Source organism: Mus caroli, unplaced genomic scaffold (genome assembly GCF_978045245.1).
Source record: "Mus caroli unplaced genomic scaffold, Mus_caroli_1 scaffold_3, whole genome shotgun sequence".
Taxonomy (NCBI): Eukaryota; Metazoa; Chordata; class Mammalia; order Rodentia; family Muridae; genus Mus; species Mus caroli.
The window spans coordinates 41,240,179-41,268,177 of NW_028227258.1; the positions used below are offsets into that span (position 1 = coordinate 41,240,179).

General features: G+C 37.0%; 1 protein-coding gene across 2 annotated transcripts in view; it reads right to left on the reverse strand.

The window, feature by feature from the left end:
- Positions 1 to 27,999, reverse strand: part of Dpyd (dihydropyrimidine dehydrogenase) — an 899,256-nt gene that overhangs the window by 498,661 nt on the left and 372,596 nt on the right. For both annotated transcript variants that reach the window (XM_021158977.3, XM_085835556.1), the window contains exon 12: positions 9,770 to 9,954. In XM_021158977.3, the coding sequence (XP_021014636.1) occupies positions 9,770 to 9,954 (185 nt within the window). The remainder of the gene's footprint in view (positions 1 to 9,769; positions 9,955 to 27,999) is intronic.

Consider the following 27,999-nt stretch of genomic DNA (forward strand, 5'->3'; position numbering starts at 1 on the left):
ATGGATGACTGTGAGTATCCACTTCTGTATTTGCCAGGCACTGGCAGAGCCTCACAGGAGACAGCTATATCAGGCTTCTGTCAGCAGGCCCTTGTTGGCATCTGCTTAGTGTCTGGATTTGGTGGTTGTTTATAAGATGGATCCCCAAGTGGGACTCCGACTTTGTTATCTTAATGGCAAATTTTATATTTAAGTTTAGATGTATGAACCTACTGATTAGGATTATCTGAAAGTGATAACACTTTAGGATACATGATTATGGAATTAATGAATAAATAGCACATAAACAAATGATGCTCATGGTCAAACAAATAAATGGCTAAATAAAATACTTGTATAATTATTTTTAATAGCCTATTTCAATCTTCAGATACTAATATCTTAAACCTTTTTAGGTGTCGATTTTAGAATTTTAAGAACGTATCTCCTATTGTATATTTTTATCATATTGTTTTAAAGATCAGATATAATTTTATCTAATGACCTACAGCAATAATACAAACAACAAAGATGCAGAGCATGCTCAAAAGCTTTCAGAAGTTCTTTCATCATAGTCTAGTCTTTTGAATAGTCCAAATCATAGCAAGAAAGCTAAATCTATCTATCTATCTATCTATCTATCTATCTATCTATCTATCTATCTATCTATTCATCCATCCATCTATTTATAATTGGTTCATCCCTGAGACAGTCATGTCTTTTAGGGGAACAGCACAAATTGCCAATGATTTATTTCTAAATATTAGAAATAGATTTAAAAATTTCCCTTCAATTCCAAGACCAAATGTATAAAGCAGTATGGTCTGCCTCCCCTCTACTGATTTTGGTGCTTTCCCAGGGTCAAGCGCTAGCCCCACAGCTGGCTCTCAATAAATGGTAATTGAGGAAATTAACTAATGAGACTTAAGTGAAGCTCTCTTTGGAAAATTATGAGAATAATTGAACCCTAAACAAGGAAGTCTTTTAATAACTGCATTTATCTAAAAATATACATCAAAGAAATTATATATGCACAACTGCAGTGACAGTATGCATTCATTCATAAGGTAATGCATGTATGAAATCATTAAAAATAGAGCATCCAGTGTGACAGTTCTCTAAAGGATAAATTGAAACAAAGGCAAGTAAGGTTTTTAAAGATTAATTTGTGTGTGTGTGTGTGTGTGTGTGTGTGAGAGAGAGAGAGAGAGAGAGAGAGAGAGAGAAGAAAATTCATCCTTAGAAAAACACTTCCCTCCAGCCCCTCAAAAGTTCCTCTTAAATTGAACCGTAAAAATACCATTTATTTATAATCACAATGTGTCCATCGTATAGCAAGTATTTAGCCCTATTTCTTCTTTAACTTTTTAAACTATGTGTGTGTGTGTGTGTGCATGTGCGTGTGCGTGTGTGTCTGTTTGTGTGTGCGTGTGTATGAAGGTGCACACATGTGAGGCGCATACTAAAGGCAGGGGTGTCAGATCTTACAGACCTGGAGATACAGGTTGTTGTTAGCTGCTTCCTGTGGTTGCTGCAAACTGAACTTTGGTCCTCTGCAAAAGCAGTGCATGCTCGTAACTTATGAGATCTCACTCATTTAAAATAAATTAATTCTGTCATTCTGTATATTTTTCACATTCAATAGATGGATATATTCTTCTTTTTAACATTTAAAAAGAGACAACTATAACCAGCACTGTGTATGTACAATGGCTATTATGTGGGTACCAATCATAAATGTGGTGTGATGTACCCCTTTAAAAAGTGTCAAATGATTGGCTGCAAGCATCCACCTCTGTATTTGTCAGGCACTGGCAGAGACTCTCCAGTGACAGTTATATTAGGCTCCTGTCAGCATGCACTGTTGGCATCCACAATAATGTTTGAGTTTGGTAACTGTATAATGGATGGATTCCAAGGTGGGGCAGTCTCTAGATGGCCTTTTCTTCAGTCTCTGCTCCATACTTTGGAGCTAAAGAAAGAACCAAAGGATATGAAGAGGTTTGCAGCACCATAGGAGGAATAACAATATGACTCAATCAGTACTTCTGGAGTTCTCAGGGACTAATCCACCAACCGAAGAGCACACATGGCTCCAGCTGCATATTTAGCAGAGGATGGCCTTATCAGGCATCAATGGGAGAAAAGGCCCTTGGTCTGTGAAGGCTCAATGCCCCAGTGTAGGGGAATGGTAGGGTGAAGAGGTTCGAGTGGGTGGTTTGGTGAGCCGGGATTTGGGGTATGGGATAGCAGCAGATTTTCGGAAGGGAAACCAAAAAAGGGATTATCATTTGAAATGTAAATAGAGAAAATATGTAATAAACTATTTTTTCAAAACAGTAAAAATTTTTTTAAAAAATAAAATAAAATTATCTTTTGAAAGAAAAAACCAAAGTGTCAGATGTAACAGGACAAGTAGAGTCCTGTGAGCAGGGCCCAGACACAGAAGAAGTCTTGGTCTGCTGTGTATAATTTATAATCAGCATCATGTGTCAAAGAGGTTGAGCTTTAGCTTGAATGCAGAATGGGAGACACTGTAAGGAATTTAGTGAGGAAATCAGAACCAATCTCAAATCCTAGAAGGATGAGTGCTTTAGTGATGAAGGGCTGGATTTGGAGGTTAGGGTCATTTTCAACAGAGACTGTGGATACTAGAAGTACATTATAACTGCACGGAATAAAGAAGCCGTGCTTCCTTTTGCTTCTGAAGGCCATGGTAGAAGAACTTACCATTATGTATCTAACACCATGCAAAAAGGGACAGTGTTGATTCTACTTAACATCAACTGAACCTAACTTCCATCTCCATTAGGTCTTAAAAGTGTAATTCAATACCTAGTTTGTTGTGTTGAATCCTTCAGGAAAATCCAAAACTTTTACTAACCACTACATTGTTAGTATTTGAAATACTGTCATTCCAAAAAAAAATATAATTTAAAAAGGAATCATATTTCTGTTCATCATATTAAATGTTTATTTCTTTTATGAGTAAGTGGAAGTTTAAATGAAATGCTTATTTAGTTTTTAAGTGAAATCTTCTCAGATTTAGGGGAGTTAAAAGATGAAATTAAAAAAAATATAAAGTACCAGAGTGAGGGTTTTTTAAATGTTTATCTGAATGTATAAATAAAAGTTATTAGTGGTAGTACCAGTAAAGGTTAGGGAGAAGAGAAGAAATCAAAGTGCCCCAAAATCACTAGAAAGAAATATATTTTAGTGATTTACAGCATTGTGAGAGGGAAAGAAGTCACAATATTTAATTTACAATGAAAAGATGTATGAGATTAAAGGTGACTACCACACAAAATGATCAGGTGATAGAATCATTAATGATGCTGATTTATGTATTGTACATATGTGGAAGCACTGTATTGTACCCAGTAAATATTTATAATTATCATGCTAATCAGAATATTTTTAATCATTTAAAGGGATAGCCATATCATTATTAGACAGTACTCATATATTTTAACATTAATGCTTTTTTAAAAAAAATCTTCCAGAACACTACAGAAGAAAAAAAATTATTTACAATGATAATATGAAATGTTATAAGCATTACCTCTTGGTTCTGTCTCAACTAGAGCCCTTGATCAGACTGCCCTGTAGGCCTGATTGTGGGACACTTCCCTGATTGTTTTCTGAGGTAGGAGCGCCAAGACTACTGTGGGATGCACGATGTTAAGGTAAGTGGTTTTGAGCTGTATACAAATATTGTCTGAACATGAGTCAAAGAAAGGCATTCCTTCTGATTAAGTTCCTTCCCTGGCTTCCCTCAATGATGTCTGGTGACTTGGAGGTTCATGATGAAATAAAATTAAAACATTGCAATTTTTAAAAACTGTCAGATGTTTAAATTATATTGTAGTTTACATTTGAATTTTAACATATCTAAAGAAAAAACAATAAAGGACATGTCTAAACTGGGGTGTTTGTATATCAGGTTAATAAAGGTGGGTCTCCTAAAAGCTTCAGTTGTCAACTTGACATAGTTCAGAATACTTGGGTAGTCTCCTCCGGGAGACTGACTGTGTGGATTGCCTATAGTGATGACTCTGAGACTTTTTCTTGCTTCGTATATTCAATTAATGTAGAAGGATCTAGCCTACCAAGGGTGCTACCATTCCTGGGCAGGTGAGAGTGAGCTATTTAAGAAAACTGCTCTGTCCTTTTTAGTGAAGGGAAAGGAAGAGGAGTAGATCAGGGATGGAGGTCAGGGAGAGGAAGAAGGGGAAAATGTGGTTGGGAAGTAATATATGAGAGAAGACTAGATTAACAACAACAACAATAATAGTCTACAGGATATTGAAATTTTTCTGTATACTATTTTTATTTTTCCATTTTTTATTTCTAGTCTTTAGTAGGTGCTCAATAAGTATTTGTTTGGAAAAAAACTGAGCACAAACAAAAGGGAGTGAACCAGTAAGCAAGACTCTCCCTTGGTTTTGGTTAAAGTCCATGCTGCCGTTTCCTGACTAACCTCAATGATGCATTGTGACCTGGAAGTTTAAGTTGAATTGAACTAGTTTGTTCTCAGTTTTGTCTTTGTTAGAATGTTTTACTACAGAAACAGAAAAGCAAGTTAAAATTTCATATTAAGATAAATCGGCAACCTACAGATTGGGAAAAAACAAAAACAAAAAACAAAACAAAACAAACCTTGACTAACCCCACATTCGATAGAGGGCTAATATCCAAAGCATATAAAGAACTCAAGAAGAATTAAACAAACAAACAAACAAACAAACAAAAAGCAAAAAAACAAACAAGACAATCAAAACAATGGGGTATAGACCTAAACCGAGAATTCACGACAGGAGTCTGGCATGACTGAGAAGCACCTAAAGAAATGTTCAAAGTCCTTAGTCATCAGGAAGATGCAAATTGAAACGACCCTGAGATTCCAACTTACATCAATCAGAGAGGCTAAAATCAAAACCTCAGGTTCCAACATATGTTGGAGAGGATGTGGATAAAGAACACTCTTCCATTGCTGGTGGGATTGCAAACTGGTACAGCCACTCTAGAAATCAATCTGGAGGGTCATTAGAAAATTGGAAATGCTCACAGTCAGCTATTGGATGGATCACAGGGCCTCCAATGGAGGAGCTAGAGAAAGTATCCAAGGAGGTAAAGAGATCTGCAACCCTGTAGGTGCAACAACATTATGAACTAACCAGTACCCGGGAGCTCTTGACTCGAGCTGCATATGTATCAAAAGATGGCCTAGTCGGCCATCACTGGAAAGAGAGGCCCATTGGACACGCAAACTGTATATGCCCCCAAAAAATGGGAATGGGTGGGTAGGAAAGTGGGGGGGAGGGTATGGGGGACTTTTGGGAGAGCATTGGAAATGTAATTGAGGAAAATACATAATAAAAAAATTAAAAAAAAAGGAAGAAAAAAAAAGAAAATTGGAAATAGATCTACCTGAAGTCCCAGCAATAGCACTCTTGTGAATATACCCAAAAGATGCCCCACCACGCCACAGGGTGGTTCTACACATGGTTCTACTATGTTCATAGCAGCCTTATTTGTGATAGCCAGAAGCTGGAAAAAACAAACAAACAAACAAACAAACAAACAAACAAACAAACAGATGTTCCACAACAGAAGAATGGAAACAGAAAATGTGGTTCATTTACACACTGGAATACTACTCAACTATTAAGAACATCCTGAGTTTTGCAGGCAAATGAATGGAACTAGAAAATGTCATCCTGAGTGAGGTAACTCAGACCCCAAACTGCATGCATAGCATGCACTCACTAATAAGTGGATGAAAGAAAGAGAGAAAGAAAGAGAGAGAGAGAGAGAGAGAGAGAGAGAGAGAGAAAGACAGAGAGAGAGAAAGACAGAGAGAGAGAGAGACAGAGAGAGAGAGAGACAGAGAGAGAGAAAGAAAGAAAGAAAGAAAGAAAGAAAGAAAGAAAGAAAGAAAGAAAGAAAGAAAGAAAGAAAGAAAGGAAGGAAGGAAGGAAGGAAGGAACGGGGTGGGGCTGGGTGGGGGGAGCAACCACAAGAGTGGAGGGAGGGACCTAAGGAACCTGGTTGGGGAAGGGGAGGGGAAACACGATCTGGTATTGGGTGGGGGCAAAGGACTGAAGCTCTGAGGTCCAGCAGAAAGAATGGAAATAGGCAACCTCAGGAGGTAGGAGGGTGGGGGACCCCCCAGAATGTACCAGAGATCTGGGAGTTGAAAGACTCTCAGGACTCAAAGGAAGGAACATTAGATGAAATTCCTTGCAGTGGAGAAAGGGAACTTGTAGAGCCCACCTCCGGCAGAAAGAGCATCCAGTGAGGAATGGGGTTGCTAATCCTCAGTCAAAACTCTGACCTTAAGTATTCCTCTCTGAAAGAACTGCAGGAATGGAAATGGAGAGGACCCTGAGGAAAAGAAGGTCCAGTGACAGGCCCAAAGTGGGAACCAGCTCAAAGAGAGGCCCTAAGGCCTGACACTATTACTGAGGCTATGGAGCACTCACAAAAAGGGACCTAGCATGATTGTACTCTGGAAGACCCAACAAGCAGCTGAAAGAATAAGATGCAGATATTTGCACCCAACCAGTGTACAGAAGCTGCGGTTGAATGAGGGGAAAGCTAGAAGAAGCTGAGGAGAAGGGTGACCCTGTAGGAGGACCAGAATTCTCAACTTACTTGGATCACCAAGAGCTCTCAGATGCTGGACCACCAGACAGGCAGCATGCACTAGCTGATGTGAGGCCCATAATACAAATACAGCAGAGGACTGCTGGGTCTGGATTCAATCAGAGAAAATGTACTTAACTCTCAAGAGACCTGGAGGCCCCAGGGAGTTTAGAGGTCTGGTGGGGTAGGGGGCAGGTGGGTGGATCCTTGGAGACAGAGGGTGTGGAGGAGATAAGGAATCTGGAACAGTCAGAGGATGGACCAGGAGGGGAATAAAAAGGAAGAAAAAGAAAAAAAGAAAAAAATAGCATCATGGAGATATGAATAGGGAAAGAAAGCATAAGACTCAAATAACATTTAAATGTGGGTATATATAACACTGCTATGTTATGAAGAGAAAATGTACTCTCAAGTATTAATGTACGTCTTTTTTTTTTTTTTTTCGAGACAGGGTTTCTTTGTGTAGTCCTGGCTGTCCTAGAACTCACTCTGTAGACCAGACTGGCCTCGAAATCAGAAATCCACCTGCTTCTGCCTCCCAAGTGCCAAGTGCCTCCCAAGTATGCCACCACCGCCTGGCTAATGTATGTCTTTTTTAATGGTACTTTTTTCTTAATTTTTTAAACAAAACATCACTTCTATGTGTATAGTATTAAATATGATTCCATTTGTTTCAATGCTATCACTAAGAATCTCTAAGCATTATGTTGAGTTCCAATTTAATATTGAAATTTTATTAGCCTGAGTAATTTAATATTAAAAAAACCCTCCTAACTGGGTCCTTGTGCAGTGGGTTGAACATAGGAACAAGAACTAGAGCTAGGACAGATTAGGGAAGGCATGTTGAGTTTAAAGGCAACAGATTTCAGCTGGAGGTTGGAAATCCCCATGAATAAGATAAACACTGAAATATATAAACAGATTAGCAACAAGTGTGAACACGTGAACATATCTGAAATATAATTGGATAATAGAGTGACCATGTGGACATAGAGACCAAGAAGTTATGCAGGAAAAGTAGTGTGTGAAAACTCCTAGTAATCTAAAAGTAACAGTGGAATAAGTAAATTAAAATGTAGGATGACACAGGACAGCAGTTTAAATAAGAGACTGCCCATGCATGGGCACTGTCTTTAGGAGCTTTCTCTGTGAGGTTTAGTTTGTTTGTTTTTCAAAAATTTTAAGAAAAGGTAGTTTTAAAACAAACAAAGGCCATATGACTTGTAAGCATTGTCCTGTCATCTTTACAGAGACAGAAACCTGACCACTCACCAAGTTGCTGTTTCTGGGACCTAGGATTCTTCTACTTGTTTTTTTTTGGTTTTTTGAGACAGGGTTTCTCTGTGTAGCCCTGGCTGTCCTGGAACTCACTCTGTAGACCAGGCTGGCCTCGAACTCAGAAATCCGCCTGCCTCTGCCTCCCAAGTGCTGGGATTAAAGGCGTGCGCCACCACGGCCTGGCCTTCTACTTGTTAAAACAGTCTTTTACTCTCTTTTTGTACAGATACTCCCTTTTAATTTATGACTATATTGTAGACAACTTTTAAATTAAGGTTTGTCAATGGTAAAATTTTTCCTAAATCATAATCTTTTTCACTGCAAAATCCATAGTTCACTTCAATTATTTTTTGAGTCCTAAATTTCAGGGGTACCACGGTAAGGTCTACATTCAATATCTTAAGGTCTGCTACTTGAAGATGCTCTGGGTGAGGTGGGAAGAGATAAGTGACAAGCATGAAAATCATGATACACAGAACAGTGAAACACACAAACAAACACAAGGCCAAACAAGGCAGCCTGTATAAGATGAAATGTATAAGATGAAAAAGGAAAACTCAAACGAAGTGGTCATGGCAGGGATGAAAAAGGGTAGAGAAACTTAGAAGGAAAAGAGCATTGTTCAAACATTAAGGGAAACCAAACAAAAAGCAGAAATTCAAGGGGGTCTATAATAACTGTATATTTTTCCTGAATAAGAAAGCAAGTGAGTAGGTTGTATTCACATATTTATGAATATATATGTATATATGTGTTAGTGAGTATGAGTTTACCAATGAATGAAAAAAGGCCCTGAATTTGAAAAAGATGATGAAAGGATACATACAAAGGTTTGCAAGAAGGAGGAAATTTTGTAATCATATCTTAATCTCAAAAATAAAAGAAATAATAAACTATACAAAATTATTAAAACTGAAGTTAATAAAATGAACTCATCTAGGAACACTTCTATATAAATGGGGAAATCTAATCAAATTGTAGAATAAAAATAAAGTAGAATGTCTACAAAAAGGATAAACTAAGATTTAGTTGTTTAACCTTTCTCTTCTCCTCCACCACAAAGTCACTGTACCAGAGCTTGTTCTGTTATTTCATCAGTTTTTCATGTTCTATCTCATCATAAAACCATTCAGTTAAAAAACCTAGCAACTTACCTGACGATTTTCAATACTTTGCTTTCTGCTGGTTTATGTACACCAACTTTGGAAATGAATATGACTTCATCTGGTCCATATGGATAGACCAAATAGCTTTCTAGTCTGCATAGCTTCACTATGAATCAGATTCTAGCTCCTATCATTGTGGGTATCATCAAATGAGACACATGCAGTCTCCTTTACTGAAGCTGTGGCAAATATATTGTAACAAGGTTTCACCTTCCTAGCACTACACTAATAGAAATACATAATGCATTTTCAATCAGCTGAATAATTTTACTACCCAGTCTTCATGTTAAAAGTTGTATCCAAGTAAAACATATATATGTACATATTTGATATGTACATATACAACTTCTAAAAATGCTCATACAGAGTTAGGGAGATGACCCATTGGGCAAAAGCACTCACCATGCAGGCATGGGGGACTTGAGTTCAATTCCTCAGAAACCTTGTGAAATAGCTGGATGGTTCCATGTGCCTATAACCCCATCATTGGTAGAAAGTAAGGATAGGAGGCTCAATGGGGATTTCTGGCTGTCAACCCAGTTCTTGGGTTAAGAAACCCAAGCCAAGGCTATAAGTCAGAAAGGGCTAAGACAGGATTCCCACTGTGGACTCATATAGGCACATGAACCAGCTTAAATTCATATCAAAACTCAAAGAGTACTTATGATAAAAATGTGATATTGATGACACATGCATACCTGTATGTGCTTGTGAATGTACCATGAAGCTTGCTTTCCATCGTTGACAGATTCCACTGTGGTGTTAGCCATGCCCACAACATCACCACCTGCAAACACCCAGGGCTCACTGGTTTGCATGGTTTCTGGATTTACTTCTGGGAGACCCCATCTGTTAAACTTGATGGGACTCAATGCTTCTTTCACTGAAAAAAAGGGGAAAGACAATAGACATTTGTATATAAATGTGTATACCATATTTTATGCATATAAGCAACTGTTTTAAATAAACCAGAAAAGATTATGAGTTAATTGAAATACCAGAGTGAATTTCTTCAATAGTTCACTATTTAAACTATAAAAACATACTTCACATATGGAAATTAAAAAAGATTTGGGCAGTATCAAATAACTAGTTCACTACACAATGAGAGCTGAATCTATGAAGAAAGTATTTGAAATCCATATAATTGAATTTCCTCAAATGTGTTCATCCAGGAAGTTGTTCCCATTCACATCACCCCAGTAGTGTCCCTGGTTGCTACAGGTGAAATTGTGATCCATGGATTGGAATCCAGAGCCAGTTTCTTCTTTTCATAACAAGACACTTTATAAAGCAAAATGGGAAAATCCTAGTGTCACCAAATTATTTACCATTATTACTAAATAATTTGACTCAGGTATGTATCTGCTTCAGATTCAAAATAAGTGTTTCTTTTGTTTCATAAAGGCCAGCAAATGCATATATTATCCTCAGTTCTTTGTAAAAATTCTCTTAATTTATTTATATAATTATTTGCTAAATGAATTCTCTAGTAATCTATAGATGTCATCGAAAGGGTTGGGATAATTTACAGAAAATTATATAATTGAATTTTTTTCTGCAATTGTTGTTGTGAGAATTTAAAGATGAAGGCTGTCTGGAAGATGAAGAGCCTCTATGCTAGTAAAAATATGCTGGAGTTCAGGGTCATATGTTATCTATATGTGGCATGTCATGATTTTTAAATACAGCATCTAGATATGGACAAAAGAACTATTTTTCCTGTGGGGGAGATGAGGAAGAGAGAGGGAGAGGGGGGAGAGGAGAGGAGAGGACAGGAGAGGAGAGAGAGAGAGAGAGAGAGAGAGAGAGAGAGAGAGAGAGAGAGAGAGATCCTGAAATAGAAATTTAAATTGTTAAATGAATCAACTATATAGTAAAGTAACCAAATGTAGACAAAAAATGCTGTCCAAACACAAAAACCTAATCATTCCCCCACCAAGATATATAAAAAATGAGATACCATAAAAAGAATCTTGTTCGCACTCATAGAGTAAGTGACCAAGGAGTGCCCAGCCTCAGCTAGTGAATCTACAACACAATCCGTATTCCTAAGACTGAAGGGTCAGAGAGAATGGATGAACCAGAAGACCAGACAATATGTTTTCTGGAGATCACAGGGAAGCTATAGCCATGAATTTTCAACAATGTTGCAGTCTAAATAAGATCTGAAGAGAATTATAACAGCAACCAACATGCCAATGTGGATAGAAAATATATCACAAGGCTAGAGCCCTCAATGACGAGCTACAAGCAGTCCTGTAAGTAGTGAGAAACATTCAGTTTTCCCCAGGAGATGAGACCTCTGATATGTTTCCCAATTTAAAGTGGCCAGCCCTAAATAAGTTCATGTAGGAACAGTACTAAATGGCTAAAGGGACACAAATATCAGACAAAGTTGCTGGCCCAAGAGAGAGGAGTAGAAATGATGTAGATATATCACATTCACGTGCAAAAATCTTTCAAAGTGATTAAAAATGATCCTTGTTTTATACATGTTATATTCTATATAAAGTAGGACTACATAGTTATTCTTCGGCCAGTGCAGTTATGCTTTATCTACAGGTATGTAGAGCCCAGAGAAACAGAAATGCGTATATGTGGCTTGCATCTGTACTACTGTGTGTGAGACAATACTTGAAATTTAGAAAATACTTGGCTGGATTGATGGGTATGTGAATAAGAGAGTCCACAAGATATATAGCTACCACAGTCAGGTTTCTATTTTAAAATCTGCTATTTGTATTTCTTATGCTATTTCGCCTTTCATCAAGAGTAAAATTAAATATTCATGTAATTATTTTCAATGCAGAATGGCATTTTGAGATTTTTCTAATGTCTTTAAAGGTCACATGAAAGGAGACCTTTCTCATTGTTCCCCATTGCATAACAGATCATCACTACCATCTGTTGACAGTTACTTGAGCTGCAAAAAGAGCATCAATAGTGACTATGGCTTAAGTCTTCAATCTAGCATAATGTATCATTGAACAGCACATACAATACACTGTAGAAACATAGGCCAGTAACTGTAAATAATCATATATAAAATCTAAAAATTAGATACACTCTAGCCCTAATAGAAGACTAAAATTAAGAAAGTTTTAAAATGGAAATCAATTCCAGGTCTCCTTTATACATTTAATAGCATTTTTGACAGAAATAGCCTCAAAAATACTGGATTTCACTCTGAGAAGGAGCAAAATAAAGATTATGTTTTAGTTATCATTCCCTACAACACCTATGAAAGACCTATGTGGTGAAGCTATTGAAATTTATATTGAGGATGCTGCTTTGATATGAAATATAATCCAAAAGAATGAAAACTTGTATACGTTTGAATATGTAATGCTGAGACTGTTAGTATCTACAAAACAGCCATTGGAAAATTAGAAAATGAACAAGACATATGAATATAAACAGGGCTAACAGTAGGTCCTAAATGTTTCTTTCAGCAGTACCAAGCAGCCACTCTGAGAACAATGGTCCTGCCATTAGAAACCACTAGCGCCTCCAGTAGACTCTATTTATGCACATAAAATATTTATATTATATTCACAACTTCATTGAATATACATATATCAAAATACCTTTCTCAGCTTCATGCATGAGCATGTCTCATGTGTGTGTGTGCACGTGTGTGCCCATGTATATGAATGCCAAAGATTGATTGAGGGCCTTCCCTTAATAGTACTCCAAGCCACCAGCACTAAAGTTTCAGCAGATACGACTCTCCCTAGCTTTTTATTGTGTTGAAAGAATCTGATCCCAGGTTTACAGGCCAGGGTGCCAAGTACTTTACTGAACAAGTCATCTCCTCATTTTGTTGACAGAGTCTCTCACCGAATCTGTAGCTCATTAATATGACTACACTTGCGAACCAATGAACATGAGGGCTCTACCTCTCTTCAAGCCAACAGCACTACAGTTTCAGCAGATACGACTCTCCCTAGCTTTTTATTGTGTATAAGGAATCTGAACCCAGGTTTACAGGCCAGGGTGCCAAGTACTTTACTGAACAAGTCATCTCCTCAGTCTTACCATTATTAACTTCATTGGGCTTCAAACCATAGCCATTGTTCTTCCTCCTTTCCCTTTTTCTTTTATAAACCTTAAAGTGTCATATCTAGATTTCAAATTAGGACTCTTATAGAGAAAATGTCTGTGCATTTGCTTTGTAATTTGTCAGTGAGGAGTCCATTTATTCTGCTGCCTATAACCAGGGAATCTTTATTATCTGCATCATTGGAATCATCCTTCTATGGACAACTCACTCTTCTGCTGATATATTTGACTTGGAATTCAGTGTAAACAAACCTCAGAAGCAGATTACTGCTGCCTTGATGCAGCTAAGAAGGGATGAGGGCCCACGTGGATGAAAAATGTATGTTTACATTTGCAAACCAAATAATGGCTTGCCATTTCCTATGAAGTGTTAAATGAATATTAATAAAGGCTTGTATGTTTTTCTTTCTGTCTTGAAGGGTATAGGCATTTTCTGTTATGATCATTTACAGTCTCCCCACAAATTTTCATGGAATTGTATGTTGATGGAGTCAGGCATATGTCCCAGCAGCTCCATAGTTGAATAAAACAACAACAAAAAACTTGAAAAAAAGCCTTTGAACATACTTATTCACAGTCCAGATTATTCTCCAAATGAGCGAGAAATATGCTAAATGATATGGTGCCTGGAATTTTATGCAGTCTTGAAAAGAACGGAAACATCCTTAATTCATACCAAACATTCAAGATTTATGTTAATTTTCTGCTTTAATTACTACTGTGTTCAAATGAGCTTATTTAAAAAACAAAGGCACTCCAAGGTAGCTTTATAACAAGAAATGGTCTGGAAATAGGAACTTTTAGTCAATGTAATGTTATGCACAAAATTTTACATATATTATACAGAGCGAGAGAAGAGAGAGAGGAAGAGAGAGGGGAGGGAGTCATGGAGGGAGGGAGTCATGGAGGGAGGGAGGGAGGGAGGGAGGGAGGGAGGGAGGGAGGGAAAGGGGAAGAGAGAGAGAGAGAGACTTAATTGTATTGTGACACACAAGCTCTTCAATAAGGCACAACTTAAAATTGCAAAAACCATTCCTTAGGGACACATCAGCAGCAGATGCAGATTGCCAAGGTCAATTAAACTGACATAACCACGCTGTCATATATGTAGAAGAGAAAACCATAAGCATTTGACAAGTGTGTTTCTCAGTATTTAAAAAAAGATGTGGAAGGCATTACAGTTGAGTACATAAATATAAATCAATTCTCCACAAACAAGGAAAACAACAGTGCAGAAATCATAATGGAAAGGATTACTACTGTTCTTAAAAGAGTTTGACATTATAAAGGAATGGAAGAAAAAAATCCTAAAAGATTTATACTGAAATATTATCCTGAAAACGTAGATGACTCCATCCCCATGAATGTTGTTTAATTTGAGAGCCGTGATGATCCAGTAGGATCAAAGCATGATGAGAGAAGAAAGCAAGCCAGGGCAGACATCTCAGTGATTCAGAGAAGAAAGCAAAATCTGCAGCAGATCAAACGACTCTAATTCAGAGAGCTAGGATCTGAGAATTCTGTTTAAGAAGAAGGACAGCTGGGAGAAAGCAAGGGGTGGAACTGAAACCACCCTCAACAGCTGAGAGCACCATGTTGGGTGAGCAGGCTCCTGGTACGCATACATACCCCCAAGTTCACTATTGGGATGTAGTCTCCAGAGCCAATGGGGGCAGAAGTAAGGAACTGCCACTGCCCTTTAACCACCCTAAGAAAATCCCCTTGACTCCCCATCTTTCTTCCTCTTCTCAAGTCCTTTTGCTGTGTCATTTCTTATTCTGCTCAAAATAGAATTAATAACTTTCGGCTTGCCTCACCGATTCTGAAACCTTGGATTTTGACATGTTCCCCCTCTCATAGCTATAACCACCTCTTTTTTATCCACGTTGTTACCGTGATGCAGACTTCCCATTTTCTCACCACTCAATGATACTTTCCATTCTGTCTATTCATTCAAATTCGGCCTATTTGGTTTCCAAATCCCATGGCCCTGTCATCTTTCTGTAGCATCTGTCAATTAATCTGCATTTTAACCTCTTCTCTTCTTACATGTACAAAAAAACTCTTCTGACTATACTCTCTCCATTTTTGTGTTGTTCTCAGGATTGTATGTATGTTCCATTTCTAAACTTTCCTCTTCATGAGTCTATAAAATCCAGTCCACTGTGCATTCTCCATTAGAAATTATAGTCACCATAGCCCTGACCTTGATCTCAATGAAAATGAGCTCAAACTCTACTTTGAAATCTTCCTCTATTCAGCTCCTTTCATCTTAGTTACTGTTGTATTGTTAAAGAGACACAACAGCAACAACAACAAAAACAACTTACAAAGGAAAGCAATGAATTGAGAACTTCCAGTTTCAAGGGGTGAGTATGGCTAATGGTTGGGGAATAGGACAGTAGGAAGGGCAGGCATGGTGGCTGGAGCAGCTGAGACAGCTTACATTTCATTCACAAATTGAAGGAAGAGAGAGAACAAGAAAGACTTGGCTTGGTATGGGCTTTTGAAATCTCAAAGTTCATCCCCAATGACACATCTCCTCCAACATGGCCACACCTCCTAATCATTTCCCAAATAGTTCCACCAACTGGAGTTAAAGCTTTCAACTATACAAGTTTACAAGGGCCACACTCTCTCAAGCTACTACACTTCCTGTCCGATTTTAATCTGCACAGTCTACTGTCCCTTCTAAATTATCACATCTAAACTGAGATCACAATCCTGCTCTGTTGCTTCATCCATTTTATAATAACTAGTGACCTCCATAATTGCTAGGTATCCCTCCCCATGGGTACCTTATAGACCGTTGCTTTTTTCTGCTTCCAAAGCCTGATGAGTCTTTTTTTCCCTTGTTCAAGAAATGTCATTGTCTCATATTTCATGGAAAGTCCACATCTCTTTACACTGCCAAAACTAAAAGGAGCTGCATCAATACCCAAGATGCCTCATTTCTTTCTCACTAGTATTTAAGAAATGCCCCTCACCACTCCTAAACCCTGTTAAAAGCCATGGACCTTTCAAGTGATGGCTTTGCTATCCATTCCCCTGCTGTTAAGAGCCATGGGACTTCTGTATTTGCCAGGCACTGGCATAGCCTCACAAGAGACAGCTATATCAGGGTCCAGTCAGCAAAATCTTTCTGGCATATGCAATAGTGTCTGGGTTTGGTGATTGTTTATGGGATGGATCCCTGGGTAGGGCAGTTTCTGGATGGTCCTTCCTTCCATCTCAGCTCTGAACTTTTTCTCTGTAACTATTTCTGTGGTTCTTTTGTTCCCCATTCTAAGGAGGAACAGAATATCCACACTTTGGTCTTCCTTCTTGAGTTTCATGTGTTTTGTAAATTGTATCTTGGGTATTCTAAGTTTCTGGGCTAATATCCACATATCAGTGAGTGCATATCATGGGTGTTCTCTTGTGACTGGGTTACCTCACTCAGGGTGATATCTTCCAGATCCATCTATTTGTCTAAGAATTTCATAAATTCATTGTTTTTAATAGCTGAGTAGTACTCCATTGTGTAAATGTACCACATTTTCTGTATCCATTCCTCTGTTGAGGGACATCTGGGTTCTTTCCAGGTTCTGGCTGGACAAATAGGCTGTTATGAACATAGTGGAGCATGGGATGCTCACAGTCATCTATTGGATGGAACACAGGGCCCCCAATGAAGAAACTAGAGAAAGTACCCAGTGAGCTAAAGGGGTCTGGCAACTCTATAGGAGGAACAACAATATGAACTAACCAGTACCCCCCAGAGCTTTTGTCTCTAGTTGCATACATAACAGAGGATGGCCTAGTAGGCCATCAATGGGAGGAGAGGCCCTTCATCTTGAGAAGAGTATATGCCCCAGTACAGAGGAATGCCAGGGCCAGGAAGTGGGAATGGATGGGTTGGGGAACAGGGCAGGGAGAGGATATAGGGAACTTTTGGAATAGCATTTGAAATGTAAATGAAGAAAATATCTAATAAAAATCCAAAATAATAATAATAATAATAATAGAAGAGCCATGGGACTTTTAAAGAATGGATTTGTTACCCATGCAACCTCCTGGCATTCTACCATTAACTGCTACCGCTAAGGCAGATATCTCCTCAAAATTACATATATGCGTAGTATATTGTATTTTGAAAGAGTACAAGACTTTTGCTTGCATCCCAAACAATCTTCTTAGGAGTTTCTTCAAGATAGTTAATTTATTCCAGCTTGTCAAGTCTTGCAACTTTCAGGAGTTATCATACTTTAGGACCAAGTGAGGAGCCCACTGGACACAAAATTTCTTCTTTTCAGGGCTATGGAAATGTGGGAACCTTGATTCTTCCCCCATCAGTGACACTGATTGTCATAATTTCTTGTCAACTTTCAAGATGACTGTGTCTTTGACCTGAGAGTCCTTTGTTTTGGTTTCCATCATACCCCTCCGCTTTTCCTCTTGCCCCATCATATTTTGTAATTATCAGTACCTCCTTTTCATGCTTCTCCATTTTTTTCAATGCAATTAAATTAGCGTTTAAACAACTTGGCATCATCTTTGAGTCATTTGTTTCCAAGAACCTCACTGTGAGTTCAGTTAACAAGATCTGTGAACCCATCTGTTGAAGTTTTCTCTTACTCACTTCTTGCAGCCTATTGATTCTGCCCTTACTTAATGTGAAGGAAATCAATTGACACTCATGGGTTCTTTGTAATTGGTAGGCATTAATACTCCATTTCTTCATATTATTACATCCTAATCACAAACGAGATGTCAAGGGTACATACTGTCATTCTCCTTATAGCCGAGAGGTGGCAGAGACTGTATTTGAATAGAAATGGCCCCAAAGCTTTCTTTAATACTGACTCTAAGAATATGAAAAAGTCAAGATACTCATCCAAGAATATCTTGGTCCAAGAATAGTCTCTGGGAATTCCCCACTGGAGACCAGTATAACTAAGACAGACAGATGAATAGTGGAGGCACAAAAACTAACACCAGCCTTGAGTATTTGTAGATACAGCATCTAGATCATCTTTTCAGTGAATTGTGTTCTTTATCTGTGAAAGGAGCCATTTTGTGCTTTCATATACATTATCCTACTGTCTTCTTTACTCCTTGAGGTCCTTGGGGGGGGGGTGTTGTATGTAAATCATCCACTTCTCCAGAGTCTAGCAAAATCACTGAAACATAAGGAGATTCTAATTAAGTGTTTTTATTCTTTTTTTATTTGTTAACTTAGAGTTTCTTATTCCAGTTAGTTAGCATGCATGTTGCATATTATTGGGCCTTGGCTGACCAGTCAGATTTTTTTTGAAGTTCTTAATTCCATAATGAAAGTCTCAACTCACTGTGGGGAGGAAACCAAATAGTTTGAAAGTCTCTAGAATAGCAAGTATACCAAGAGGGAAGTCCTGGGAGTGTGGCTCCTTTCAATTGCTTTAACCATTTGACTTCCTAACTTCTCTGCCTGGATTATTTTCAGTATGGTTGTGTTTGTAGTATACAGGGAGAGTAAAAGTAGGGGTTTAGTTTTCTAAACCCACCACACTCAGGATACAGAGCCTTCCCCATGTCAAATCAAAGGATAATTGTCAACCCACAGCCTTTAGAAAAAAACTTCTGTTGTCCTTGCATGCCACTGGGAGCTTCATTTCCATTCCTAAACTGACCAACTAATCAATTCAGAATTAAATCCATGCAAACACTTCACCTTGATTTGCTTATTTCTCCACAATAATTCCATCTATTTAAGACTCTGTGAACTCCTTGAAGATTTGATTTCATTTTCTCTGGAAAAGATCTCCTCAAGGAGGTCAGTGCTCTTGAAGTAAATACATGGGGATTGTTTTCAGATTCTCTGTTGGATTCCCAAATGGTGTGCTTTGATTTGCTTATTTATATTCAATGTTACCATCTACTTAAGACCACAAACTCCTTGAAGGAATAGATCATCCTTTAATCTGATTTGGACCATAATCATCATAATTCTATGCATATTTGGGTGCTTAATACTTCTTGATAATTATGAGACAGTGAAAAACGATAGGCTACTGAGATATTTCACATGTAATTCCCAGTGAGAGAAAATTTTAAAATGCCAAATAATGCCACCAAGTGATAGAAACAATTACAGAAAGGGGTTAAGAAAAATGTCTAATATAAAATACTCATTTGCTGCATTTAAAGCATAAACAAAAACACAGAAAGCTAAAAGAAGATTATGCTACTTGTGAAAACAATATTATTAAAATAAAAGTGAATGCTGAAGAAAATATTTTAATTAACAAAATAAATCAAATGGAAAAGATTTCCTAAATAGAGCTTTAAAAGTAAGTCTATGTGTATTTGACTGCCATGACTAATTATGTATCCATGTAATGTGTGTTCAATTTGGGCTTATTTAAATAGCAGAAATGCTCATTAGCTGCAGTGTATCTGTGAAGCTTCAGTAAACAGTTTAATGGTTTTTATGTTTAACCAATTTCATAAGTTCCTGTAATTTTAGCTTTAGCAGCTCATTAATGTTAGTTTTTGATATCCATCTTACAGATTTCCCCCCCTTGTCAATCGTGAGTAGGCACACATCAATGCAAATTTAACACACATAGTAGAATTGCGCTTAAACAAATTTTCTACATTAAGTGAATACACAATTCAAAATATAGCTCCCTTATACAGGCACAATTTAAGTTTTCAGTAAGTTGGAAATTATCTTTAGTAGGGACCAAAGCTGTATTCTAGTGTGTTTACACTGATGATATTGGAAGCTGCCATTGAGTGCTTTTATTAGCATGTGGCTAGGTTTAGGTTGTCAGTCACATACCATCTCCTTGGAGTCCCATAGTAAGCGATCTTAGTAATATCATTAGACAGATAAATTACCAAGATCCCATTAAAGATATGAAATCAAAGAGAAAATAAGCTAAGTATGTAGATTACAGATATCTAGGGAACTTGGAGATACACATGTATATCTTAGAGTGTTTGATGTAAGTCGTGGGATATCTAAAATTTTGGAAGAAGAGATGCAATTGCAGGTGAAAAATCAAGTCAAGCATGTGAAACAGGCACAAAATGACCAGACTAAAAATCAGAAAGTCCCATTTGCTAGAGGAGAACCAAAATATTTCTTAGCCATTGAATTAGTTTTAGCAAGTATCAAATAAAAGTGTGTAACAAGGAGTAAAGTAATAGCAACATAATGCACAATGAAAAGCACTAAGGGTAAGGGGTGTGCCAAAGACATAAGGTGCTCTTTGTAGGCTACTGAATGCTTAATGACAACAACAACAATAGCAACAACAAATTAAGGAGTTGGCTTGAATGCATTTATGCAATTAGCAAATATTTGTTGTCTAATACTCATGATCTCCATATTGCTGTATGTATTATTATAAACCACTGATAAGTGTTGAGTCTTCTTGGGTTATATAGTATAGAACACAGAAATAAACATTAAGCAAGTAAGGAACCATATCTATGGAGAAACAGGAGGACATCATGGAAAAGACTATTTCCAGATAATGGAGTTTGTGGTGAGAAGTAGAATTGGTGTTTTAGATGGTAATAGTATGGAGGGTAGAGGAAAACCTGCAGGGAGATGACATCTATTCTAGGAAATGGATAAGAACGGACCAAAGAGGAAAAAAAAGAAAAACAGAGACACAATATTCTAAGAAGATGGAATATGGAATGTTCAATCATGAGGCTACAGAACATGAACTTCAGAAGGGATGCTCTTTGGAATAGAGTGTAAGGAAAGGGCGAAAGCAGTGAGGAAAAGGCATGGTCATGACCTAAGCTCTCTTTACAAGAACTGTATCCTAAACAAAGAAACTACAGTCAGGTTTGAAACAAGAGAATGAACGACAAGATTTCTGTCAACGAATAAAATCCACTAGTGTTTCCCATAAGTGAAGCATGGAGCAGTGATGAATCACAGGTTTTCATGTACACAGAAGTGTCCAGTGTCATACAACAGAGTCAGCTTGCTGGGCTCCATGGAGCTCACAAGACATGGTCCGAATTTACTATGAATTTCCTATTAAAAATAATTTAAAATGAAGCAATTAATACAATTCTGTGATCCAAACATTTATTTATTGTTTTATTCATTTATTCACCCATTCTTTCCATGAGTAGTTATTGCTGTAGAGATAGTACCTGGGACTCTGGATTAAAAATATCATCAAACTGAACTTGCAATTGTATTGTGAGTATAACTGAGAACAGGTGAGGCCAGAAACAAAGCTGAAGATAGGAGGAAAAATCCAGAAGGATGCATATGGAATTGAATGTTCCTCATTTGTGTAAAGAAGCATGGCTTTCCTGTCCTTTAAGCTCACCAGAACCCACTAACTCTGAAATAAATCCAGATGCCGTGACCCAATGTTGGGTAATACTTCATTAATTTGCACTAATATGCTTTGTAAAACTTAACACTATTATTTCTGATGACATGCTTTACAATCTAGCCAAAGGAACTAGTGAGTGCAGCAGTGCAACTGCTCTGTGTCGCTGTGACATCACTCCTATGATGCTTGTCCATTCTTTCTGTCAAGTACTAGGCTGTACTTCAAACATCATTTACTCTGACATACTTTTATATGGTTTTCCCAGTAGGAAGCCATTTCTCTACTTTGTGTCTCACACCAGCAGTTTATATGGTTCTCCTCAAGCCACTGTCAACCTATTGGCAATATCACAACTACATGACTTTCCTCTTCTTCTTGGCTGGACAATCCAGTATACAAGGATGTCATATTTACTTCTTGAAAGTTAAGACCCTAACAGGATGGTATAATCTTATTAAATAGAGAAAGAGATTGCAGAGAGTTAGAACCCACAGGAATGTAGGAAGACAGATTAGAAAATGTCAAAATTGAACTACAGCATTTGGTTATACTATCACAGTCAGAGGAGACAGTAGATGGATTTTAAAATTTGAGGGTTATACAGTGATGCAGATGATCTGGAACTTCTGATCATAGCAACATCTAAATATAGGGTGAAGAAACATGGCCATACTAAACATAGGCCAGAGAGCTTATGCTAGATTTTATCAAACATATTACCATATGCTTGCCACTCCTATTCATATGGGAACATTTGTTTATGAAAGTAAATATCCCTTTGAAAAAAATAAAGAACTTTGTAATATCTAACCATTTGTGATAGTTTAAATAATAATAGTTCTGATAGGCTCCTGCATTTGGACGCTTAGTCTACAGTTGGTAGAATGGTTTGACAGGCATTAGGAGGGGTTGTGGCCTTCCTGGAAGAGTGTTTTGAGGTTTCAATAGTCCCGATCATCCCTAGCTAGTTCTCTGCCTACTGCTTATGGATTAGATGTAAGCCCTCAGCTCCTGTTTCATGTCTGCTTGCTTTCGCCATACTTCCCAACATGATGGCCATGGACTCACTCTCTAACAGTGTGACCTAGTCAGTTATTTCATCTATAAGTTGAATTGGTCATGGTGACTTAGCACAGCAGGAGAAAAGTAACTAAAACAATATTCTAACAATTGTGGCTATATAAATAAAAAAAGTGATGGGTACCTTCAATCATTGAAGACTTTGGAAAAGACCCATAGATGGTTGAAGAAATTAATTCAGGGCTTTACTCAGAAATATCAGAATATGGCATAGGACTTGAGTAGCATGTATAAGTGGCAATAAATATTGAATACAATTGAACACAATTTTTCTGTTATTCAAAATGTACATGATAACCAATGTTTATATTAATTCAATTTTATATTAAGCCTACTTTAGATTAGCATTTCCTTTATTATATATCATCTACTGAACAAAGAATATAAATCAAATTTTTTAACAAAATATATATTAGTCACAATATTAGTAAATATTCTATCTCATTTATCACTTTATAATTTCACTGAGTTTTATATCTTGGTTTTACCCTTCACAATAACTTAATGTATTTTAACATTTTGGAAAAATATTGATTGTAATAGTACTGCTTTATTTTCAATGTAAAATAAATTCTTTAAGTCATCTGTGATTACATTAGAGGCTGTTATCTTATTCTATTCCATGAATTAATTTTAAATTATATTTTCATTGAATATTATTATAGGATACAGTTCTCTGTAAGTACTAGGATTAAAGGCATGCGCCACCACTGCCTGGCTTTATTTTATTCTTTAAAGAAACATTTTATCTACTCAAATTATAGTGTGGTAAGGTTGTTAGGAGTAAGTATCATTAAAATATAATTTTGAAGAATCCAAGACTATGTTGCTGCTTATTTATTGTCCCAGAACCTCAAACTTTAACAAGTTACAAATTTGCAAACACCAAGAATCTTGCTTTTATTTGTTTGTCTTAATGCATGTTATAATTCTAAATTGTATCACTGTTGATGAATAAACATACTTTCTTCTATTTTTAAAAGAATGACATTTTATTACACTATAGGTGAACAGTATTAAAAAAAAAACCCAAAATATCATAACACCTTGTCAATAAGGTTCAAGGCTTCTATAACATTCACTATATGTTGACTACCGTTAACTATATTTTATGATTTCAGTTTTCTGAAACAATTACGTTATTTTTCCATTTTCTCTCTCCTTCCCCCAACAAAACTTGTTACATACCACTGCTCTGCTTTTTATATGTAATCTTTGATTTGATGGAAAATGACTTTGATTTGATTTATCCACTGTCTCCCTGTAAGAATGCATATGGTATCAAGTACTAGTGAAACCTGGAAAATAAAGATAAGGAAAGGCTCTGAATAGAGCGATTCACTGGGGAAACAAACCTATTCCTATGCAGTTATTAAAGGAAGTAAAATAATTACAGAAATATCATGTTGGGCTTCAAACGGATGTCTAAGGCAGTTGTAAGTGATGTGATGTTGATGCTAAATCACTTTCAACAGTGTTATCAGTTTGACCTCCCTCCTCATCACTTCCACCCTTTAAAATAATTCTAAAGGAAAACTGTGCAAAGATTCCATTCTGCTCTGTGGTTATTCTGCAGAAATGCCAGTACTGGCATGCAATTCTACACTCCATCTTCTTCCTGTGCGGAATATTTATAATAGAAAGATAATAAATCTACCTAGGAAAAAAAATCTTTCTGATAAAAAGGCAATTTTTAAGAAAATGGATACAGTTTTCCTATTAGTCTCTTGGGAGCACTTCTTGTCCAAAATATAATTAAATCAAGGCATGGCACAGAATAGACTAGGATGGGTTTATTCTCATCACTGAGCCAACCAACTAGCATTTGTAGGAATTATAAAGTAAAATAGTGTGAGAGATCATACTTATGGAAAGTAGGAAGCATAGTCCCATTTAATAAAAGCATCTTGTCATGGCTTCAAGATACTTGCCATCACCAAATACAAGTGTCATAGTATGGCAGGAGAGATGCTGTTAGAACTCCAAAATAAATTCTACCATATTCATCTATCATACTTTGATAAGAAATTTCTGTAACAACTTTTATTTGGCAGTCCATTTGTTGAATAATAGCCCTACCCTAATAAATAAGATATGACAGTGAAAGACAGGCAAATGGGCCTGGATTTGGTACAACATTTGGTAGTACTAGCACTCTGGAGGCTATATAAGAAGGACTGAAATATTGATGGCCAAGAAATAGGAAAATAGCTCTGTCCATGATGGGCTTTTGTTGTACGCAAGTGAACATGTGATCCATCCAGAGAACCTCAGAAGGAAAGCAATGTCAAGAGCCCTTCATGGTAGATGACTATAAGGAAACAGTCTCTGGATAGAGCAGAGCACCTGCATAAGGGACAAGACCTGTGGGAGTCCAAGCTTGACCAAATCTCAGCATAGGAAGGGGAACTGAATACAAGGAGCAACTCCTAGTTTAACTCCAATATTTTGCTGCTGGGAGAGGAAGGATCAGTGTTCACTAGAAGCATAGCCTTTGATAAGTTAACTGTGCTGTATCAGAAGGTCACACATCTAAAAAAAATTGGGAAGTACAAACTGACTTTGATAGAAAACAACAACAAAACAGAAAAACAAATAAACAAACAAACAAAAAAAACCAAAAAGTAGGCAGGAAGGGAGAATCTGGAAGAGTTTTAAAGGTAAGGAGAATACAATAAAAATGTATTCTATTAAAAAACAACTAACTGAAAGAATTATTTAAAAACTAAAGCAAATCTTAAAACAACAGCAACAAACAAAACCAAAAAAAAAAAAAAAAGATAATTCTTGGTGGTTCATGCCCATAATCCCAGCACTGGGTGGTAGAGACAGGTGATCTCTAGGGCTCACTGTCAAGCCAAACTTGCCTACTTGGTGAGCTCCTGGAGAGGAATAAATCCCATCTTTAAAAAGCACATATGGTGACAGCATCTGAGGAATCACAATCAAAGCCACAATGACACAAACATACATAAGAAAGCTCAATGCTACCGTTGATTACATAGTAAAGAGTTGTCTTAAACAAGTGGACAGTCATATTATATGTAATTATTGTAAAAATCCTAAAAGCTTGTTTTCAGCCATTCTCTGTTTTCTTAGGTTTCATCCCCTCTTTTCAGGTGTCAAATGATGCAAACATAATCAAATTGCACCACATCATTGGTACCCACAGTATAACACCATGCTGCACCTGTCAGTTCTATCCATATTGCTTGGGGGCTACCCTGTATGCACAGACTTTTCTTCATATTATTATGGCAGCTTCTTTCTAGATTGTTGCATCATACCCTGCAGTTGAGTAAATAATTTTAATTTTATTTCACATAGGAGGTCTCTATATAAAAACAACAACAACAAACAACCACTTGCCTGTGTATATGAATCACCAAACAGAGGTTACTTCTTGGCTTATAAATCCTGTTTTGAATAATATAGTTTAAAATGCAATCAGATAGAAGACAGAACTGGTGTCTAGCAGCAACATCTATATTGTTTAAGATAAAGGTATCTTCAATATACACAGTTTTTAACCCATTTATCACCTGGTTAGTTAAAATATATAATTATAAAAACAAAAACAAAAACAACAAAACCCAAAACCCCTAGTTTAGTATGCTTTGACTTAGTATTCCTTTGACTCAACAGGCATTTGTAGCCAAATTTCCTGTCATCCCTGACTACTTCCTATCCTTATATAACCATTTCATCTGTTTCAGCTGGCTGACTTTTTTCCCATTGCCTGACCTCAAGAATACACCAGCTGATATGAGGCCCCCAACACAATACAGTAGAGGACTTCCAGGTCTGTGTTCATTTAGAGATGATGCACTTAACTAACAAGAAAACTGGAGGCCCCAGGGAGTTTAGAGGTCAGGTAGGATGGGGTTGGGGGTATCCATGCGGAGACGGGATGAGGTATGGAGGAGATGTGGGATGTGGAGCAGACAGAGGGTGGATGAGGGGTGGGGAATGGAATATTCAGTGTAAAAACAAATTAAAAATTAAATTAAATTAAAAAAGAATGTATCTTGCCAGCCCATGTTTTTGTATGTGATAGTCCATGTAACAGGGAAGTGTCTACTCATTTGCAGAACCCACTCCAGATTTGATTATCATATTTGGAGCAATGTGTCTTTGATAATTTTTACTAATAGGCTGATAGACAAAGACTCCCTTTTAGTCATGTCTGAAGTGTGAATGGATGGATGGGCTTCCAGCAGTTCTTCAACAATTGTGCATTGCAAGGAGATGAATAATAGACGGCATGATAAAGAGTATAAAATAATAAAGCTATAATGAAAGTGAAAATATTATACCTTCATAAGAACATGCATGATGTGTGTAGACTGCTGACAACTCTCTAAAGGTGTACCTTTTAAACAGCTTTTTAAAATGACTCTAAAATGACTACTTAATCTAACAAGGTGTTGTTAAGCACATTGCTAACCTTCTTGTGGCTTTCTTTCCTCCCTTCCACTTCCCTTCTACCTGGGAACTTTTACACATCCTTTAGATTCAACTTTTAACTCACTTCCTCTAAGAAGCTTTCATAAGTACTCACAGTCTGCTCTGTGGTACCTTGGGACTCTAAACTCCTTCCAAATCCCTTGATTCTAAGTGGGGGTTCTCTTTTATTAAACTGCATTTCTGGAAGTACACTGTGCACATGCCTTTTCCACTTTCTCCTCAGCACTAGCCCAGAGTCTGAGACAGCAGGCTGTCAGAACGTACTAAGTAAACAATCACCTGGAATGACGGAACCAAAGCTTACCATCATTGAGACACTTTTTAGACCTTTTAAAAATACAAATGAGAAAACATCGAGACAAGGAATTCTAAGAAAATATATCTAGTATTGAGGCTGTTCTGACCACTTTGCTGCTCATGACTATTTCCAATTCTCTTTCCTGTATTAGTCACTGGGAAGTCAGTTCCTCTAAGGCTTTGCAATAGCTAAAACTATTCTCCTACCTAGCAATTAAATCCAGTGATATGTGCTTTTTTGAAGTTTATTGCATATTTTATAAGATAAATACAATATAGTGAATTTGACTAATGATGATAGCTTCTCAAGTTGATACTTCATCCTTTATCATCCTTCTTCAGCCTTATGTAATGGAGAAGGGGATTTAAGCAACCTGGAAGTCAAAAAGACTTGATAGACAAATAAACTTCCCGTCAGTGTCACCATCAATTTCTAGAAAAGATCCTTTGTCATTTGGAACACCAAATATTGTAATAAAAACACAAATGAACAGCAAATATGGTGTAATGGAAAAATCGTAGTGTTCCACTTCTGTTGGTGAGTTACTCAATAAACTATATTTTACTATGCTGTAAAATAAGACAAACCCTTATTTCAAGTCATTTGAAATACTAATAACTCTAATTGTTGGGTTTGTGACCCATCTTGAGCTCACATGAAAATAATATAGAATTCCTCCCAA